A 19,043-nucleotide genomic window follows, 5' to 3' on the forward strand; every position below is an offset into this window, starting at 1 on the left:
TGATCACTCAGGGATTTTGAGGCTGCAGCAGGCTATCATCACACCACTGCACTTAGCCTGAGCAACGAAGTGAAACTCTGTCTCTAAAAAAAAAAAGTATTGTGGCTCATGCCTGTAATCCCACCACTCTGGGAGGCCAAGGCAGGCGGATCACTTGAGGTCAGGAGTTCGAGATCAGCCTGTCCAACATGGTGAAACCCCATCTCTACTAAAAATACAACGATTAGCCAGGTGTGGTGGTGCACCTGTAATCCCAGCTACTCCGGAGGCTGAGGCACGAGAATCGCTTGAACCTGGGAGGCAGAGGCTGCAGTGAGCCGACATCAGGCCACTGCACTCCAGCCTGGGCAACAGAGACTCCGTCTCAACAACAAAAAAGTATTAAAAAATATTAGGTTCCTCTTCCCTTCCCCCACCCCAAGTCAGAAACTATATTCCATAGCACTTTATACTTCTCTTAGGACACTTATCTTCCACCTCATATGAGCATTTTGCTTCCTTATTTATCCCACCAGACTATGCTCTTCGAGACTAGCATGGGCAACATGGTGATATCCTGCCTCTACAAAAATTAACTGGGCCTGGTGGTGCAGGCCTGTAATCCCAGATACTCGGGAGGCTAAGGCAGAATTGCTTGAACCCGGGAGGTGGAGGCTGTGGTGAGCCTACACTCTGCAACTGTACTCCAGTCTGGATGACAGAGCGAGACTCTGTCTCAAAAAACAAAAAAAAGGCCGGGCGCGGTGGCTCAAGCCTGTAATCCCAGCACTTTGGGAGGCCGAGATGGGCGGATCACGAGGTCAGGAGATCGAGACCATCCTGGCTAACACGGTGAAACCCCGTCTCTACTAAAAAATACAAAAAACTAGCCGGGCGAGGTGGCGGGCGCCTGTAGTCCCAGCTACTCGGAGGCTGAGGCAGGAGAATGGCATAAACCCGGGAGGCGGAGCTTGCAGTGAGCTGAGAACCGGCCACTGCACTCCAGCCCAGGCGACAGAGGGAGACTCTGTCTCAAAAAAAAAAAAAAAAAAAAAAAAACAAACAAACAAAAAAAAAACAAAAAAAAATCCTTTATGCTGATACATCTCTGCCTGTATTCATTGTTCAACAAAAACTTAACCTATAATCAAGACAGCTGTAGGCCGGGAGCGAGTGGCTCACCTCTGTAATCCCAGTATTTTGGGAGGCCGAGGTGGGCGGATCACTAGGTCAGGAGTTGGAGACCAGCCTGGCCAATATGGTAAAACCCCATCTCTACTAAAAATACAAAAATTCGCCGGGTGTGGTGGCGCGCGCCTATAGTCCCAGCTACTCGGGAGGCTGAGGCATAAGAATAGCTTGAACTGGGAGGCGTAGTTTGCAGTGAGACCAGATTGCGCCACTGCATGCACTCCAGCCTGGGCGACAGAGCGAGGCTCCGTCTCGAAAAATAATAATAATAATAAAACAGCTGTTACCTGTTTTCATTTCTATTGTGTAGATTTCCTCCCACTCCTATTTTTCCACTTACCAAAACAGGGTTCCCAAGGAACAAAGGGTTTTCTGATTAAGTTATCAAACGCTTCTCGATGCTAGCCACTGGGGAAAATGCAAACTCCGATTAGAAAGGGATTTCTGGTCTCTAAAGAAATTCGATAAGCCGGGCGCGGTGGCTCAAGCCTGTAATCCCAGCACTTTGGGAGGCCGAGACGGGCGGATCACGAGGCCAGGAGATCGAGACCATCATGGCTAACACAGTGAAACCCCGTCTGTACTAAAAAATACAAAAAACTAGCCGGGCGAGGTGGCGGGCGCCTGTAGTCCCAGCTACTCGGGAGGCTGAGGCACGAGAATGGCCGGAACCCGGGAGGCTGAGCTTGCAGTGAGCTGAGATTGCGGCACTGCACTCCAGCCTGGGCGACAGAGCGAGACTCCGTATCAGAAAAAAAAAAAAAAAAAAAATTCGATCTAGTAATGAACTCTCGAATCAAAATAGTATATAGAACACTAGGCTGTTCGAGTATGAGAGTCACGTGGCTCTGCAGCGTGACAGCGATTGTCAACGTTGGTTCAGGATCACGTAACAGACTACACAGCCAGCCTGTTAACTAATCCTCTGGGGTTGGTTTCGAGCTGTCTTGCCCAGCCATAACCTGTCTGGAGGGGCTGAGGAGAGATAGAGAAAGCAGCAAACCATCTTCCCTCAGACCTGTGCATCTTCCCAGACCCTGCATGTCAGGGCTTTCCCCTTCCTGAGGCTCACCCAACACCCCAGGGAGGCGTGGCTCTCACCCACCCACCCGTCTACCTCTCCCAAGGGGTTCGGCTAGCTTTTCCGGGGACCCTTCCCTCTCTAGGTGCCACGCACATGTGCTACTGGAGTAAAGGCCTGCACAAGCCACAGGCGCCCCCTTCTCGCCAGTATTCCAGACGCAGGTGGACACCCTCCTTCGCGTTAGCCACTCCTCACCTGCTCTGCGGACACCGCCCCCTTCCCCGCGCCGCTCCCGCTGCTCTTGCCGGCGCGACCGCTGTTCTCCGCCATCTTCGCCGCCTGCTGGGTTTCCGGCTGGCGCAGCTCAGCCCCCCGCCTTGCGTCACGTCCGGCTTGCGAGTTACCGCCCACTCGCCGCGGCGCTTCTGGCTCCAGGCCGTCCTCCGGATCCGATCCTGCGAATGGTTTTGGCCATATCTTCATGTAGGACCTACTCTCCCGTCGACCGCAGTGAATCCCACCTGCGGTGCTTTAACTTGTGCAACAGAGATGCTGCCCATGGCGGGGAGGGATGGGCAAACTGGAGCGGGAGGCGGGAGGGTGGAGGGCGGGGCGCGGCTTGGGGCTTGGGTTCCTTTGCGCCTTGCCCACCATGGAGGGGTTGGACACGAGGGAGGGCGAACTTTCCCCTGAGAGATTCTGGGGAAAGGGGAAATAAGCTTCGAGTCAGTAAAACTGCACAAATGCACAGTCAAGAAGAGAGTCTTGGGAAAACCAAGGATCGTTCCCGGAGATGACTTTTGGACTGCGGAAACGTTTGTCAAAGGAAAGGGGCTTCAGTTTAATGTGAGATCATTGGAAATTGAACTATTCAGGCGGCGAGCAGAGCCCCTTCCTCCATCTTCCCACTGTATGATCTTGTCCCTTAGCACATAATTTCTTATACAGTAAAGAGCGTTTTGAAGATTAGAAGGGTTTTACTGGCAGGGCCCTGATTCAGGCTCACAGTATAAAGAGAGAAGTCAGAGAATCCTGGAAATTTATTGCTTGAGGCAGGGGTTGGTGTTCTCATTTCTCACCTTCTTCAGGCTGGGCTTCATCACCAGGCCTCCTCACAGATTCCTGTCCCTTCTGTGTCCCGGACTCCGGATACCTCGACTTTCAGTACCTTGTGCTCAGCCCAGGTAACACGTTTTGTTGTGTCCTCGGTAGCTGGCACTTAGATGCTCAGTTTGTTAAATGGATAGTGGGAGCCACAGGAGTGTCAACTATCCACACATTTGATTGGTGAGCCCTACTAGCCCTGGGTCAACGTGACCTGTAAGAGCATAATCAAAAGGAAGTCCAGCTTTCCTGCCTCTGCACTTGAACCCGTTAGCATTAAATTTGTTTCCCCGTGTTATGAAATCTGAGAATCCTGTCTATGCTATTTACAGGCCCAGAGCCATGGCTGTCTCCTCTTCCTCCTGCGAACTGCCCTTGGTGGCTGTGTGCCAGGTAACATCGACGCCAGACAAGCAACAGAACTTTAAAACATGTGCTGAGCTGGTTCGAGAGGCTGCCAGACTGGGTGCCTGCCTGGCTTTCCTGCCTGAGGCATTTGACTTCATTGCACGGGACCCTGCAGAGACGCTACGCCTGTCTGAACCACTGGGTGGGAGACTTTTGGAAGAATACACCCGGCTTGCCAGGTATCAGGGAAAGAGCGAGGGAGAGGTAGAATCTTACTTGGACAGTGTCCCTGGATTGCCAGATATAAGGGTAGAGCCTTGAGAAGTCAGTAAAGAGTTGTCAGTGTCCCTTCCCCCCAGGGAATGTGGACTCTGGCTGTCCTTGGGTGGTTTCCATGAGCGTGGCCAAGACTGGGAGCAGACTCAGAAAATCTACAATTGTCATGTGCTGCTGAACAGCAAAGGTGAGACTTTATAACCCTTTAGCCTGCCTCTTCCCATGCTCTTCTACCTAAACTTAGATTCTCCAGAATTGTTTCTCAACTCTTATTTCCTTGACCCAAGGATTTAGGGGTGTTCCTACTTCAGTTCCTAGCCTATAAACTATCTCCTCCTTGGGAGGAGTAAGCAAGGTTTCTAGAACACCAGCACTGAATATTCCTTCTTTCTTACTGTAGGGGCAGTAGTGGCCACTTACAGGAAGACACATCTGTGTGACGTAGAGATTCCAGGGCAGGGGCCTATGTGTGAAAGCAATTCTACCATGCCTGGGCCCAGTCTTGAGTCACCTGTCAGCACACCAGCAGGCAAGGTGGGAGTTGTGAAAGAATGAGGGAGGGGAACAGGAATACTCTGAACTAGCAGTAGAAGATAGAAAGCCCTAAGAAAGGGGGTAATGGAAGTATGATTAGCTGCTGTGACAAACAGAGCAGGAAGACTACTAAGTAGGCTGTTTTTCATTCCAGGTTGGTCTAGCTGTCTGCTATGACATGCGGTTCCCTGAACTCTCTCTGGCATTGGCTCAAGCAGGAGCAGAGATACTTACCTATCCTTCAGCTTTTGGATCGGTTACAGGCCCAGCCCACTGGGAGGTAAGACGACACCTTTTTGAAACATAAGGGCCTTAACCTCATCCTCCCTGCTTGGCCCTACCAGTTAAATTCCTTCCCCTTTCCACCTAGTGGGAAAACTCATTCCCCAGATAATTCTCATGTTACAGAATAGTTAAAATAGTAAATCATTCCCAGGCAATTATCAGAATAGTCACAATGGGTAGATTGGTCTGTAATGTCCCTCAACTGTCACTTCCTCACTATTTGCTACATGTACTTACGTGAACACACATCTCATCCCCAGGTGTTGCTGCGGGCCCGTGCTATTGAAACCCAGTGCTATGTCGTGGCAGCGGCACAGTGTGGACGCCACCACGAGAAGAGAGCAAGTTATGGCCACAGCATGGTGGTAGACCCCTGGGGAACAGTGGTGGCCCGCTGCTCTGAGGGGCCAGGCCTCTGCCTTGCCCGAATAGACCTCAGCTATCTGCGACAGTTGCGTCAACACCTGCCTGTGTTCCAGCACCGCAGGTCTGACCTCTACGGCAATCTGGGTCACCCACTGTCTTAAGACGACTTCTGTGAGTTCAGACCCACCCCACCAGCCCCACCCCGCCAATGTGAGCTGGTGCTCATGTGACTTGGAGGCAGGACCCAGGCACAGCTCCCCTCACTTGGAGAACCTTGACTCTCTTGATGGAACACAAGCTTCACTTCTTAGGAAAGAAACTTTCACCTGAGGTCAGATTGCAGTTTCAGAAAGGTGGCATTTTATACAGTCATTGTTTATTTCATGAAAACTGAAGTTCTGCTGAGGGCTGAGCAGCACTGGCATTGAAAAATATAATAATCATAAAGACTGTGTCTGGACATCGCCTTTGGGAACTAGAAGGGGAGTTGGTGTTGTACCAGCTGTACTAAGCTCCAGTTCTAGACCTGGCTCATTCAACATGCGTCCCTACATAAATAAAAGTGCAACACTCAGTGCATGTCCCAGCCCCAATTCTCCCAAGCATGGGAGTGGGCGTAGGCATGGAGGAGGGGGAAGGAAAAAGGAATTACTTCACTTTCACCTATGATGCCCTTTGCCCAAGCCAGAAGAAAGCAAAGGGGAAAAGGGCTGCAGGGTACATTATTTATTTTCACTTGAACATGGAAAGAAAGTGTCACACTCCCCCTTCCCCTTTATAGGGGGAGTGTATTTTAATCAGCAACCTCTTCTCCATCCACCCTGTCTATGTGTGTACACATATACCACCACAATTGGGAGGCGTGACTCAGCTGACCCAGTCTTCTTCTCTGTTCCTCCGTTGAAGAGGGTTTGACAAATGGGTAAAAGGAAGGAGCCACATCAGGCAGAGGTTTCAAGCCACGGAATGGAGGAAAGGCGGCAGAGAGGAGCAGCACCAGAGGCCAGGAGAGAGTGGAAAGGGTCACAGCTTCTTTGTTTTTAAAAAATTCTGTAATTTGGAAGAGGGTGGTGATTAATTTTCAAAATACACTTCAGAGTCCCACCTTCCACACAGCTCCCTTACTCACAGCCCTTTGGTTTTTTAGACAACATTTAAGAGCTCTCATAAAGCCAGAAGTATTGATAACTCCTTAGTGCACCCAAAAGCAGTGTTCACATCAATCCCTTACAAAGACTATGTGCTGTAGACTTTGCTTCTCCCTATACATTTGTCTTACGGCTCAGTGGTAAGGTAGCTGTAGAGACACACATTAGGGGGTAAATGGAAAAGGGAAACAAAGGGGAAGCCCAGGCACATGGGTGCAGGGAGGGGTGGGGAACACCACTTCCACTTTCGTCTTTTTCTTTAAAAAAAAAAAAAAAGGCAGGGGTGTGATTGGTTGGAAGGGTAGAGAACAAACCCCAGAACAGTGTAAGCTCCAGAGGTGGGTGATGGGAACAGTCCCCAAAGTGAGAACAGGGAAAAGGTCAGGGCAATGCTTGCAGCATCAAGTTCCTCAGGAGTTTCTGTCGGCCCAGCTCATAGTCCTCCTCGTCTACATTTACCAGCAGCTTGATGGCTTCATGGCCCACAGCTTGCTTGAGGGAGTCTGTGATGAAGACACCTTTAAGTGCCTCTAATAAAGAGCCATTGATGTAGTCGCGCCAAAATGCGTCGAGGTAGGTGAGCTCAGAGAACTTGATGTCACAGATGATGGAGCCCAGGTCCCGGGACTTGAGGATGGTGTTAGCCTGGTTAAAGCGCTCAAACTGGCGCTCAAGTGGGTCCTGCTTGTTAGAGAAGACGTTGCCCTGCAGAGCAGTCTCATGCTGGCAGTACTCAGCCCGAACCCGCAGTCTGATGTCTGTTGGAAACAGAAGATACAGAGCAGAAGAGGTTACAGTGAGGGGTGAGTTTACAACCCAAGCTTGAAAACTGAAAAGCACAGCAGAATAAAAAAGTAGGGAATATCACCTGACAGCTTCTCTACCTCTTCCCCAGGACTATTTCTATGTATCTCTGAAACCCTTGCCTGAATGCAGGAGGTTCCCTTAAACTGGACATGCCCAGGTCAGCACTGTTCCCATTACCCACAGGTAGCAACTTGCTTATAGGAGATAGTTTCCTAATTACCAGGCACAGAAGTTCATTTTAATACTCTATCTTGACTTGGTTCATCCTACAATAAGGATGTCATAACAATATCCCTGTGATGTAGTATTAACTAAGAAGAGTTGAAATGTACCCTGCCATAGTCACAAAGAGCAGTTCTTCCACCAGATACCAAACCATTCAGCCTCACTTTGCAATGGCAATCAAAGTGAATCTCACACTGAATAGCATAAACTGCCTAGTGTCCCAGCAGTTCTTTATATTCTGCTTCAAGTCTGCTCCACCTCTGGAACCCTTGAACTTCCTCACCACATGTCTGCTTTTCCTTGGGATCTGGTGTCACTGACTTCCGGCGTTTTCGCTGGCTCCCAAGTGTGGCTCTCCCTCGGGCTGGCCGCTTGCTACACATCTGAGGACCCGAAGTGGGGCAGCACACCACAGGATAGTGGGGAGGCACTGACCAGAAAGTAAAAGGGAAGAAAACACAGTAGGGTAAAGGCAGAAATTCAAACACTTCTCTTGGAATGAGGAAGGAATCATTTAGACTTAGCACTAAAAGCAGTGGAAATAATGTGACTTGAAAAGACATAATGTGAGAGCAAACACAGGACCTAGGAGAAACGTCAACACCTCACCTGATTTTTTTTTTTTTTAATGGGGCAAGATGTGGGGCACAGCATCCTTTCATTTAAGCTGGCAAAGCCCAGAATGATGGGATCAGTGTCCTTTTACTTGATGATGGAAAGTAAGGGGAGTTAATGTCTTCTCACCTGTTTTAGGGGGCTGGGGAGGCCTTGGTTCTGGATCACTGAGGGCTCTGGGGGTCACATAGCGAATTGATGTCTCCTCCAGATATTTGTCTACAAGATCAGGGCACACTGTAGGAGGAGAAGTAATCATTCAGGAAAATATATACCCTTCCCTTCTGTCAGTCCAAACCCCCAGTGGGCCTCACAACTTACTCTAAGTACTCCCCAGGGTCAGTGTGTCCTCCCCTTTGGATGCCTATGCTGCTCCTTCCTGGCCTCCCACAACTCTTCCCTGATTCCAGCCCCTAATACATCCTCACCAGCCCGTCTTCTCTTGAGGGTGACATAGGGCAGCAGGTCGTGGCGAGTGATGATGCGCAGCAGCTGCAGCACCTGGCGAAAGTTACTTTCATCACAGCGGCCCTGGCGCTCCAGTGCCAGTAAGAAGTCACGTCCATTTCGGATGAGTCCACGCTCGTGGTCATCAATGACATCAACAAAGAGGAAAGAAAGCACGCGCACATCTCTGTGTGTCAGATGAGTGCCCACGATGTCAAACATGCGGTGCAGGCTGTACAGCCCATGTTCCTGCTCACCATGCTCTTCTGGCCACACCTGGCTTGCCTGCCGCTTTAGGCCCGCCATGCTGGGGGCTCAGGTACGCAATGCTTTCCAGAATCCCTGCTCAGCAGCTGCAATCCACACTGTACTGAAAGGGCAGTGAAAGAACCGATGAGACACTCAAGGGCAGGAACTAGTCTTAGGCATTCCCATATTCCCAGTCGCTAATAATGCCTGGCACAGTATAGTGCTTTATACATGTTTATTACATTTTTTTAAGTGTTTGTTTATAAATAAACACTGGCCGGGCACAGGGGCTCACACCTGTAATCCCAGCATTTTGGGAGGCCAAGGCAGAAGGATCACTTGAGCCCAAGCATTCAAGACCAGCCTGGGCAACATATGGAGACTCCTGCTTCTACAAAAAAGAAAAAATTAGCTGGGCTTGGTGGTACATGCTTGTAGTCCCAGCTGCACAGGAGGCTGAAGTGGGAGGAAGGCTTGAGGCCAGGAGTTCAAGATCAGCCTGGGCAACATATGGAGACCCCTGTTTCTACAAAAAAGAAAAGATTAGCTGGGCTTGGTGGTACATGCCTGTAGCCCCAGCTACTCAGGAGGCTGAGGCAGGAGGATCATTTGAGGCCAGGAGTTCAAGGCTGCAGTGAGCTATAATCCTGCACTGTAGCCTGGGTGACAGAGTGAGACCCCCATCTCGAAAAAGAAGAACTAGTTTAAATTCTGACTGTTCTCACTGAAAAGCTGTGTAGCTGTGTGACCGTAAGCAACTCACTTAACTCCAAATGCTCAGTGCTGTCATCTGTAAACAGGGATGAATGAATCTATACCTCAGAGTTGTTAAGAATCCAATGAGAAAATACATGCAGAATCACTTGGTAACCCTTACATAAATGGTTGTGAAACAGATTTCAAAGATACAAGCATCCTTGGCCTTTGCAGCCCAGAATCATCCCTCCACATTTTTCCTACAATCCAACCACATCCAGAAACGATAACTGCTCAGAAAGTTTATCAATATTTACCAAAACTCATGGATTTAAAATAACATTTATTACGTTTCTACAATAAGCATTCTTATAATTCTGTGCCATTTGTACTCCCTTGATCTTCGCACTATTTGGCAATACCAACTTTTTTTTTTTTTTTTTTTTTGAGATGGAGTCTCACTGTGTCACCCAGGCTGGTGTGCAGTGGCGCAATCTCGGCTCACTGCAACCTCTGCCTCCCGGGTTCAAGCGATTCTCGTGCCTCGGCCTCCCAAATAGCTGGGATTACAGGCAAGCGCCACCCTGTCTTGCTAATTTTTGTATTTTCAGTAGACACGGGGTTTTACCATGATGGCCAGGCTTGTCTTGAACTCCTGACCTCAGGTCATCCGCCCGCCTTGGCCTCCCAAAGTGCTGGGATTACAGGCGTGAGCCACTGTACCTGGCCTTGGCAATACCAACTTCTAAGCTTTTCTCATGGATGTCATTTACCAATCCCCTATCAATGACCAATCACAGCCCCACATTCATTATATAGTTTGGCACTTGATTCACAAAGTTCCTCCATCATTATGGGCTATGGTTAATAACAATGACACAGTCATTAATCATTTCTCAAATTCAACAACTTTCACTCCACTCAAGTCACTCATACTTACTGCTCCACCAGACAGTACCATCCAATACTGTCCATTCTCTGGTCACAATCTCCAATCACACAATCAATCCTAAATTCCTGTTAATGCTACTTCTAGGTATTTCTTAAATCTGTCCTACCTTTCCATCTCCACTGCCATGGTTCAGATTACAATAATCTTTCACCTGGACTACTGTTACTTTAAAAGTTCTCTGCAACACCAATTTTAACCTACCTAAATCCATCCACTGCCACATCTAGTTCAGTAAGCTGTCTAAAGTCCACAACTGACCAAGTCACTTTCCTGCTTCAGACCCATTGATAGCCCCTTCCTTATCTATAAGAACACTCCAAACTCTCTTTTTTTTGAGACAGAGTCGCTCTGCTGCCCAGGCTGGAGTGCTGTGGCACAATCTTGGCTCACTGCAACCTCCGCCTCCCAGGTTCAAGCGATTCTCCTGCTTCAGCCTCCCAAGTGGCTGGGAGTACAGGCGCCCGCCACCACGCCCAGCTAATTTTTATATTTTTAGTAGAGATGGGGTTTCACCATATTGGCCAGGCTGGTCTCGAACTCCTGACCTTGTGATCTGCCTGCCTCGGCCTCCCAAAGTGCTGGGATTACAGGCGTGAGCCACCACACCTGGCCGAACACTCCAAATTCTTTACACACACATCAAGCCTTCTAAGATCAGGCCTACCTTACCAACCTCATCTCCCACCACATCCACTTTTTATTCTCTAACATTATAATTTGTTTATAGCTCACATACATCATGCGATTTGTTTCTCTATACCTTCTTCTCTTTGCTTGAATGCCCCTCTCCCTTCTCCCTTCCACACCCCCATCACTCTTTTTCAGATGGCTAACTCCTACTCAATTCTTTAAGAGTCAGCTCAGATGCCATCTTCAAAATGCATTCTCTACACCCCCATGCTGAGGTAAGTAGTCCTCTTCCGTGCTCTTATTGAACACTATGCATATCTCTTTTACACCATTTATCACCATGTACTAAAATTATTTGTGTATTTATTATCCCATTAGATCCTACTCAACTCCTAGAAGGACTATGTCATATTCATCTTTATATCCCTAGTGACTAGTAATGGACAGAGCCTCAAATATAGTAGGAGCAACCCACTGTTGAACTGAACTTAATCTCCAAGAGATCACCTCCAGCAATTCCAATTCAGAAACAAACTCACAAAATTCCAAGAGAGGACCCCATTAAAAACAGAGATACAGGTAACTCAGTTACCATGCATATATTCTAACTAGCCATAGCCTCCTCTGCAATGTCCAGAACTACCCACACCATACCACACCACACCACACTACACTACTCGACAATAAGACAGGTTGCTCTGTCCATTTATACAAAAAGGAACTGAGGCTAGACTAAGAAACAATAAAATAATAAGCTTCTTTGGAAAAACAAAGATGATAGAGACTTGGAAAGCTGAAGAGTAAGTAGGAACTAGTCCTCTCTTCCTCAGATGAGAAACTAAAATGAAAGCACAGAGAAACTCATTCCCTTAAGAAAAGAGGAGGTACACTCTGGGATCACTTAACCCTATACCATGGGTTCTGATATGTAGAAAGGAAATGTAATCCATATATAATTTTGAGAGCCCAGATGCCCCACCCAAAGCATGGAAAATAGCTATCCAACTGTAGACTGGTATTCCTTGTCTCTTCCTCTCGATTCACCTGTTGCTGTCACTGGGTACAAATGAAGGTGCTAAAGGAAAATAAGTTCTTGCTCGTAGCAGGCAACATGAGAAAACTGAGCCTCCTCAGAGCTCCTGTAACTTCTCCTTGTTCCCTATCCCACCTGTTCCCTTGGGCCAGCTGTTGATTATGAGGATCTCAGATAAAGCAGATGGGTAGGTTTCACATTAAACCAACCAGAAGAGCCAGTTGCTCCACAGTTCCCAAATTTAAAGTGTGCTTAAACCCGAGGAAATGAAGAAACACTGTCCCCACATACTCTCACAATGGAAAATGAGGCAAAATACAGGAAAGCACTGTGGTCCTAATTACGCATCAATGGATGCAATTCTATAAGCTTCAATCCCTTGAAGTTAACTCCCTACATTTGAGAGGAAACAAACACACTAGCCACCTTTAAGTCCCAGATCCCAGGCTAGATCATCAATGTACTAGGAATTATAAGAGCTTTTAGGTCAGTGGTTCTGAACCAGGGGCAAATTTGACCCCTGGGGAATATGTCGCAATGTCTGGAGACATTTCTGATTATCCTGCCTGGTGGGGAAGGGGACTGCAATCAGCACATAATGAGTAGAAGCCAGGATATTTAGAACCATCCTATAGGACAGGTGCAGTGGCTCACGTCTGTAATCCCTGCACTTTAAGAGGCCAAGCGGGGAGGAACACTTGAGCCCAGGAGTTTGAGATCAGCTTGGACAACATGGTGAAACCCCATCTCTACAAAAAATAAAAAATTAGCCAGGCGTGGTGGCATGCACCTGTGATCCCAGCTACTTGGGAGGCTAAGGTAGGAGAATCGCTTGAGCCTGGGAGGTCAAAGCTGCAGTGGGATGTCATAGCGCCACTACACTCCAGCCCAGGTGACAGAGACAGATCCTGTCTCAAAAGAAAAAAGAAACATCCTATAATGCACAGAACAGTCTGCCACAACAAAGAATCATTCAGCACAAAATGTCAATAATGCCGAGGATGAGAAACCCTAGTCTAGGTGGAGCATGATGAAGGGTCAAAAGAATGCATGTCACTTTCCACACTAGATCTAGAAAAAGCCATTTGGTCCCTCCAATCCAAACCCATCAAACAACATTCCGGAAGAAAATAAAAGCCTATCGGACATACACATTCATTTAACTCCCAAGTCCAACTGCACTAAGGTGTTTCATGCCATTCCAACCTTGGGTCCTCTGTCAACCTCCTGCTGTTGCCATTCAGCTGAAGAACAGGTGGTAGTTCTACACCCACTTCTGCCCCATCCCAGGAGGTCTACTTTGACCTAGTTCAATCTGGAGTTCTGTGGGGATATTAGAAATGTAATCCTCTGCAAGACAGACACAAAGGATCCTGCTCGTAAGCCTCAGGGCCATCTTTAAAGTCTTGAAACTGGATGAGTAGCAGACTCTCCTTGTTAGGTCACTAATCAGACTTATATTGCTTATTCAATGAAGCAAAACATAGAAATATGTAAGTTCCTCAAGGCCATGTCCTTGGGAGAAATATGAGGATACTGTCATGCAGGTTAAGAGGCAGCCCTCTTCACTTAATGCAACCCAGATAAGGGTTCCAAGAATCTATCTAACTTTAACATTAAAAGAATGTGATGAGGCCTGGCACGGCGGCTCACACTTGTAATTCCAACACTTTGGGAGACCAAGGCAGGACTGCTTGAGCCCAGGAGTTCGAGACCAGCCTGAGCAACATGGCACAACCCCATCTCTACAAACAATAAACAAAAATTTGCTGGGCATGGTGGGACATACCTGTGGTCCCAGCTACTCTAATCGCACCACTGCACTCCAGCCTGGGGTACACAGTGAGACCTTGCCTCAAAAAAAAAAAAGAAAAAAAATGTGATGAAAGTTCAGCTGATTAGTAAAATTAGAAAAGAAAACATGACCAATTTCTTCTAAAACCAAAATATACTCAGATTTCTGTGGCAGTGAAGCAAGGGAGCTCAACTTAAAACATACAGAGATCCTAGATGACAGGTATCAGAATGGTGAGGAGAATGTAGCCCTCTAAACAGAAGATGAGAACTCAAGTCTTGGTATCTGAAACACTGCCAAATACCAAAAGACAAAACTCCAGCACACAAAAGTCCTGATCCCACTGACTGGTCTGGCTCTATGTGAGACAGTAACACTGAATTCTCCCCTACAGTTTCCAAGAATGATTGATTCTGAGGAATTGCTGTATTTCCTGGAGTTTTACTTTTTTCTTTAGAGAAGTCCAAGTCAGCCAAGGGCCAACAGACAGTCTATAGGTATCTTCAGGATTTTCTCCTGATTGGTCCTTCTCTACTATGTTTCTACTTCCAAGCAAAGTCTGGTCTCATCCCAACCAGGAATAGCTGTAGTTTTTGAGGTACTTGGCTCTCTCAGAAGCCCTTAGGGGAAAGCCACGTGAAAGAAATAAAGAGTGCTGTCTTGAAATGAAAACGACAGTCATCTTTTCTGAACAGGGATGATATTTGTAATTTCATAGGAGAATTAGAGATATCTGACTTTCTCAGAAGTCCTCAAAAGAAAAGTCATGCAGAAGTGGTGTCTTGAAACTTGAAAACTACATAGAAAATCTTAAAGATGGTTAAGAGTACATTCTTGCTCGTGGGACTAGGAAATGTAATCAAATACCTGGAAGTCAAAATTACATAGTATGTTTTCAAAATAAAGATGCCAGGAACCCCCCAACAGCTAGAAGAGAAAGTGAGAGGAAAAGTTTCCCATGGAAGGAAGGTGTCCCAGCAACCCTGCAAGGGCAACATTTAGTAGACAATGTACTAGAATACAGCCTTCCATATGTTAATAAAAAAAAAAAGTTTCAGAGCTGACCAAGAAGACTAGACAATAACAAACCAAAGCTGGGGGATTGTCCCAAGACATCTAAATCTCCTTCTCTTTTCCCTCCTATCTCCAATTAACTAAAGACAGTGATTACAACAGATCTCATGCACTCAGATGGGTGAATGAAAACTCATTTTCCCTGGCATTCTCCTCCTCATTAAGGGACCCAACCTCAAAATAACTCTCATGCGATTTCCATTCCCTTCCATTGTTTGAAAACAATAAAAAAGTTCCAGACTTACCTCCGCAAGAAACTTAATTTCCCAGGTCTCTTCCTAGCACAAGTTTCACAGCCAGCAGCAAAACAAAAACAAATAAGGAGGGGAAAATAATTAATTTTCAAGTTTTACTTTGAAACCTCAAAGGCCCATAGAATTAGACAATCTCGCTGCAAAAGTACACAGACAAGCCTAAAGACATTTAGAGAACTCACCCCCAACAAGTCTCCAGGCTTCCCTAACTCTCTGTTAGTCAATTTACAAAAACAATACCAACTCCAAGAATTTCCAGTCTCAATGGCTTGCGGTAAGAAAGCTCCCAAATTTAAGAACTTCTGGGAAAACCAATTACCCTCTGGCACCTTCTCATCTTCCTCCACAATTCCTTATTCCTATTTTGTTACAATATTAATGTTAACTTTCATCTTCAGAAAAAACAGGGAGGCAAGTGGTTACAACAGACCAGCACTATCCTCAAAATTCTACCTTTGGCCCTTTCCCTTAACTAGCACACAATGAGAACAAAATATCTAATGGCACAGCATCCACTCATACATCTGTTTCACCAGGGAAAGTTTTTCTACATACAGTATCCATGTTACCCCCTCCCTTCTAGACCTAAACAGCAAAAGGGTCTGGAAACTACAGCACTTATTTAATTAGCCTATCTAGATGCCACTCTATCTTTTGTCTTTCCCTCCTCAGACTTCCAGAGCCTCCACCTTAGCATATAGAGTTCCAATATAGCCATGTCTGCTCCCCCACTCTTGTATTGCTAATGCTAAAAACTAGAAAAGTCCTTTGCTCCTCCACACTTGGACGACACCGGCTTCCCCATTTTCCCAAGCAGGAAAAACAAGGGAACAGTAAGCTAGGGAGTCTTTTGGAAAATAAACCCAGTTGAATTTTCATCCAACCCCAATTCTGCAAACCCACATGACCATTCCCTTCTGCCCTTCCCACCCTCTTAAAAGCTAAGGACCTGGCAATTCGAATTGGCTGCAACTGATGCTGCTTAACTCTGTTCTCTCCTCCTTTCCACCGGGGAAAGGGAAACCCCCGAACCTCTATCACCCGTGCAGCTCCACTGTCCTATCTCCCATTCCACTCCTTCTTCCCAAACTTTCTTCCTCCCAGTCTCTCACTTTCTCCATTACCTCCTCCCACCGACACTCTCTCCATTCCCCAAACCTCCGTTCTCTCCTTTTCCACCCAAATTCTCCCCTAGGCCCTTCCCCCTCCCACATCCAATTTAACACTTTAGAAGCCCCCCAGAATCGTCTAAACTCCAATTCTGAGCTTTCCCCACCTCCTCGCAACACCCCTCATCAGAGTCTAGTCCTCCCTCCAACCACATGCCACAGGCCCCTTCCCCTTCACACTCTCAGCCTCTCCCTCCCGCTCCTACCCCCTTCAATACGAGCGGATCGAAGCCCCACTCCCCACCTCGGCCACTCTAATACCCCTGGCTGGGCCCAGTCTCAGCCCTTGTTTACGCCCCTCCCCATGCCCTCACTCCTCCGTCTCGACCCCTGCCCTCTCCCGCAGTTGCCATCTCCCCTGCACGCCCCCCTCGGCAGCTCCCCTCCCCCACCTCTCAGCGTCCCGTCACCTCCCTCTCTTGAGGTTCTCAGGCTGGACGTCGCCACCGCCTCCCCCTCCACTTTCCTTCCCCAAGCCCTTTGCGGCCCCGCCCGGCCCCGCCCCGTCCCGCTCGACTCCCTCTCCCCACTCCGGCCGCCCCGCCGCCTCACTCTCGGCTCAGGCTCGGCGCCGCCATATTGGATCCATCCGCGCCGCTCTCCCGTGCCTGCCTCACGGCGCCGCATCCGGGCTCCAGCCGCCGCCGCCGCCGCCGCCGCCGCCGCGGGCGTGGGGGAGGGGAGAGGCGGGCGGGGGGGGCTGCATCCTGAACGGCGCCTCCCGGAACCCGGCCGGTTAGTGGCGGCTTCGAGGCCATAGTGAGACATGAGCCGCAGTAGCCATAGTAAGTGAGGGCAGCCTGGCAACGGCATTAAGCGGGGAGTGGATAGCTTCACTTCGGGAGGAGAGATAGGGATTGGCAGCCATCTTGCTTTGGGGCAAGCTGGCAACGCCGGTATTTCTTGACGGCTGCTTGGGGCGGTAATAAGGAATGGGAAAGGATGGCATTATTGAATGTGGAAACATTGGTGGCGCCACAGCTGGCTGGTGGCCACTTCAAGACCCACTGAAAGGCTGGGATTGGCAGCCATGACTCATAAGGGCGGAATAGCACGGGGATCGGTTTGTCTGGCGAACTTGAGTGAAGGGTCAAGATCTGGATTTCACCTTTCCTCTGAGCTTCCTGATAACCCGGACGTTCCGTAAACCCGGATCCGGAGCCGAAAGCGCTGCCCAGATCCCGTCTCGGAATTCATTCGTTCAGCATTTACCTTTTGAACGCCGGTTTCCTGTAGCAAGTGTCGCCTAGCTGATCCGTGTAGGGCTGTTGGGAATTGGGGGTGGGGAGGATGGTGCGGGTACATTCTGGAGCTGCCAACAGCCTGGTGTGGCTTAAGAAAGAGGTAATAGATAGGGGAAGACCAGATTATGCGAAGCCTTGTAAATTAATTGATTTTTATTCTTAAGACTTTTCATTGTCTTTGAAGTATCTCAACAGAGGTGTGAACAATTTTATGGCATTTTAGATCGCTGCGTGCAGTGTGAAGGATGAATTGAGGGGACAAAGTGAGAATCAAGGAGAGCAGTTGTGAGGCTCTTTTCCAGGCGTCTGCCTGTAGAAGGAAGAGTGCGGATGGGGAGATACAGATTGGATTAAGAGGTACCAATGTTGTGACTTGGACAACTGGGGAATAATGATACCATTTTCTTTTTTTTTTTTTTTTGAGACGGAGTCTCGCTCTGTCACCCAGGCTGGAGTGCGATGGCCGGATCTTAGCTCACTGCAAGCTCCGCCTACCGGGTTTACACCATTCTCCTGCCTCAGCCTCCCGAGTAGCTGGGACTACAGGCGCCCGCCACCTCGCCCGTCTAGTTTTTTGTATTTTTTTAGTAGAGATGGGGTTTCGCCGGGTTGGCCAGGATGATCTGGATCTCCTGACCTCGTGATCCGCCCATCTCGGCCTCCCAAAGTGCTGGGATTACAGGCTTGAGCCACCGCGCGCGGCCAATGATACCATTTTCTTTCTCGTTTAGGGGGAGATAATGAGTTTTAGGTGCCCCTGGGATATTAGCTAATGTGGGTTGGGAACCCAAAAGAAAGGTTTGAGGTGTGGGTGCATGTGCATATGGATGACTGTTGAAGCCATGAAGTGGGCTGGAGAGAAAGATACCTGCATTTGCAGAATAGGTTGAGGGAAGCCGAAAACAAACACTGAGAAGGGGCAAACTGAAAGGAAAGAAGAAAACCATAGAGAACTATCAAGGAAACTGGTTAAAGCGTTTAGTGTAACAGAGATAAAGTAAAATGTGAACTAAAATATATCCATCAGGGCCGGGCGTGGTGGCTCACACCTGTAATCCCAGCACTTGGAGAGGCTGAGGCGGGTGGATCACTTGAGGCCAGGAGTTCGAGACCAGCCTGACCAACATGGTGAAACCCTGTCTCTACTAAAAATACAAAAATTAGATCGGTGTGGTTGCACATGCCTGTAATGCCAGCTACTTGGGAGGCTGAAGCATGAGAATTGCTTGAACCCAGGAGGCAGAGGTTGCAGTGAGCTGAGATCACGCCACTGCACTCCAGCCTGGGCACCAGAGCAAGACCCTGTCTCAAAAAAAATAAAATAGGCCCAGCACTTTGGGAGGCCATGGTGGGCAGATCACTTGAGGTTAGGAACTGGAGACCAGCCTGGCCAACACGTTGAAACCCCGTCTCTACTAAAAATACAAAAATCAGCCAGGTATGGCAGTGCGTGCATGTAGTCCCAGCTACTGGGGAGGCTGAGGCACAAGAATTGCTTGAACCTAGGAGGAGAATGTTGCAGTGAGCTGAGATCGGGCCACTGCATTCCAGTCTGGGTGACAGAGTGAGACTCTGTGTGGGGAAAAGAAAGAGAGATC

At 48.3% G+C, this 19,043-nt stretch overlaps 3 protein-coding genes across 11 annotated transcripts in view; 1 reads left to right on the forward strand and 2 right to left on the reverse strand.

The window, feature by feature from the left end:
• Positions 1-2,598, reverse strand: part of PFDN2 (prefoldin subunit 2) — an 18,082-nt gene extending 15,484 nt beyond the window's left edge. The window contains exon 1 of the mRNA XM_017860836.1: positions 2,450-2,598. Coding sequence (XP_017716325.1) covers positions 2,450-2,524 — 75 coding nt within the window. The 5' untranslated portion in view covers positions 2,525-2,598. The remainder of the gene's footprint in view (positions 1-2,449) is intronic.
• On the forward strand, positions 2,577-9,657 carry NIT1 (nitrilase 1). Of its 3 annotated transcripts, none has more exons than XM_017860825.1 (7): positions 2,577-2,677; positions 3,283-3,378; positions 3,631-3,885; positions 4,006-4,109; positions 4,323-4,456; positions 4,611-4,736; positions 8,334-9,657. In XM_017860825.1, coding segments are annotated over exons 1-7 (732 nt in total). In that variant the 5' UTR covers positions 2,577-2,675; the 3' UTR covers positions 8,349-9,657. The 3 variants fall into 3 exon arrangements, with proteins under 3 accessions (XP_017716314.1, XP_017716313.1, XP_017716315.1); XM_017860824.1 differs by lacking the exon at positions 8,334-9,657 and adding an exon at positions 5,002-5,681; XM_017860826.1 differs by lacking the exons at positions 2,577-2,677; positions 3,283-3,378; positions 8,334-9,657 and adding exons at positions 2,888-3,040; positions 5,002-5,681.
• Positions 5,819-17,844, reverse strand: DEDD (death effector domain containing). 7 transcript variants are annotated; one of them, XM_017860827.1, is made up of 6 exons: positions 16,754-17,844; positions 15,024-15,056; positions 8,331-8,719; positions 8,032-8,139; positions 7,571-7,717; positions 5,819-7,013 (listed from the first exon to the last, which is right to left on the reverse strand). In XM_017860827.1, the coding sequence occupies exons 3-6, from the start codon at positions 8,653-8,655 to the stop codon at positions 6,637-6,639; spliced, it is 957 nt and encodes a 318-aa protein (XP_017716316.1). In that variant the 5' UTR covers positions 8,656-8,719; positions 15,024-15,056; positions 16,754-17,844; the 3' UTR covers positions 5,819-6,636. The 7 variants fall into 7 exon arrangements, with proteins under 7 accessions (XP_017716316.1, XP_017716319.1, XP_017716317.1 ...); XM_017860830.1 differs by having other exon boundaries at positions 8,331-8,714; positions 16,754-16,969; XM_017860828.1 differs by lacking the exon at positions 16,754-17,844 and adding an exon at positions 16,594-16,690.
• Positions 17,845-19,043: the final 1,199 nt, after the last annotated feature.

The sequence above is a fragment of the Rhinopithecus bieti genome, unplaced genomic scaffold (assembly GCF_001698545.2).
Source record: "Rhinopithecus bieti isolate Rb0 unplaced genomic scaffold, ASM169854v2 scaffold_57365, whole genome shotgun sequence".
Lineage (NCBI taxonomy): Eukaryota > Metazoa > Chordata > Mammalia > Primates > Cercopithecidae > Rhinopithecus > Rhinopithecus bieti.

Bases quoted from the DNA above. Each gene is read 5' to 3' on its own strand.
- NIT1 (XM_017860824.1), top strand. The intron at 4,457-4,610 runs GTGGGAGTTGTG...TTTTCATTCCAG, and splicing joins TCAGCACACCAGCAGGCAAG to GTTGGTCTAGCTGTCTGCTA. The intron at 4,737-5,001 runs GTAAGACGACAC...TCTCATCCCCAG, and splicing joins CAGGCCCAGCCCACTGGGAG to GTGTTGCTGCGGGCCCGTGC.
- DEDD (XM_017860827.1), bottom strand. From the start codon at position 8,655: ATGGCGGGCCTAAAGCGGCAGGCAAGCCAGGTGTGGCCAGAAGAGCAT. The intron at 8,140-8,330 runs GTGAGGATGTAT...CTCCTCCTACAG, and splicing joins CCTCAAGAGAAGACGGGCTG to TGTGCCCTGATCTTGTAGAC. The intron at 7,718-8,031 runs GTGAGAAGACAT...CTTTCTGGTCAG, and splicing joins TCCCCAGCCCCCTAAAACAG to TGCCTCCCCACTATCCTGTG.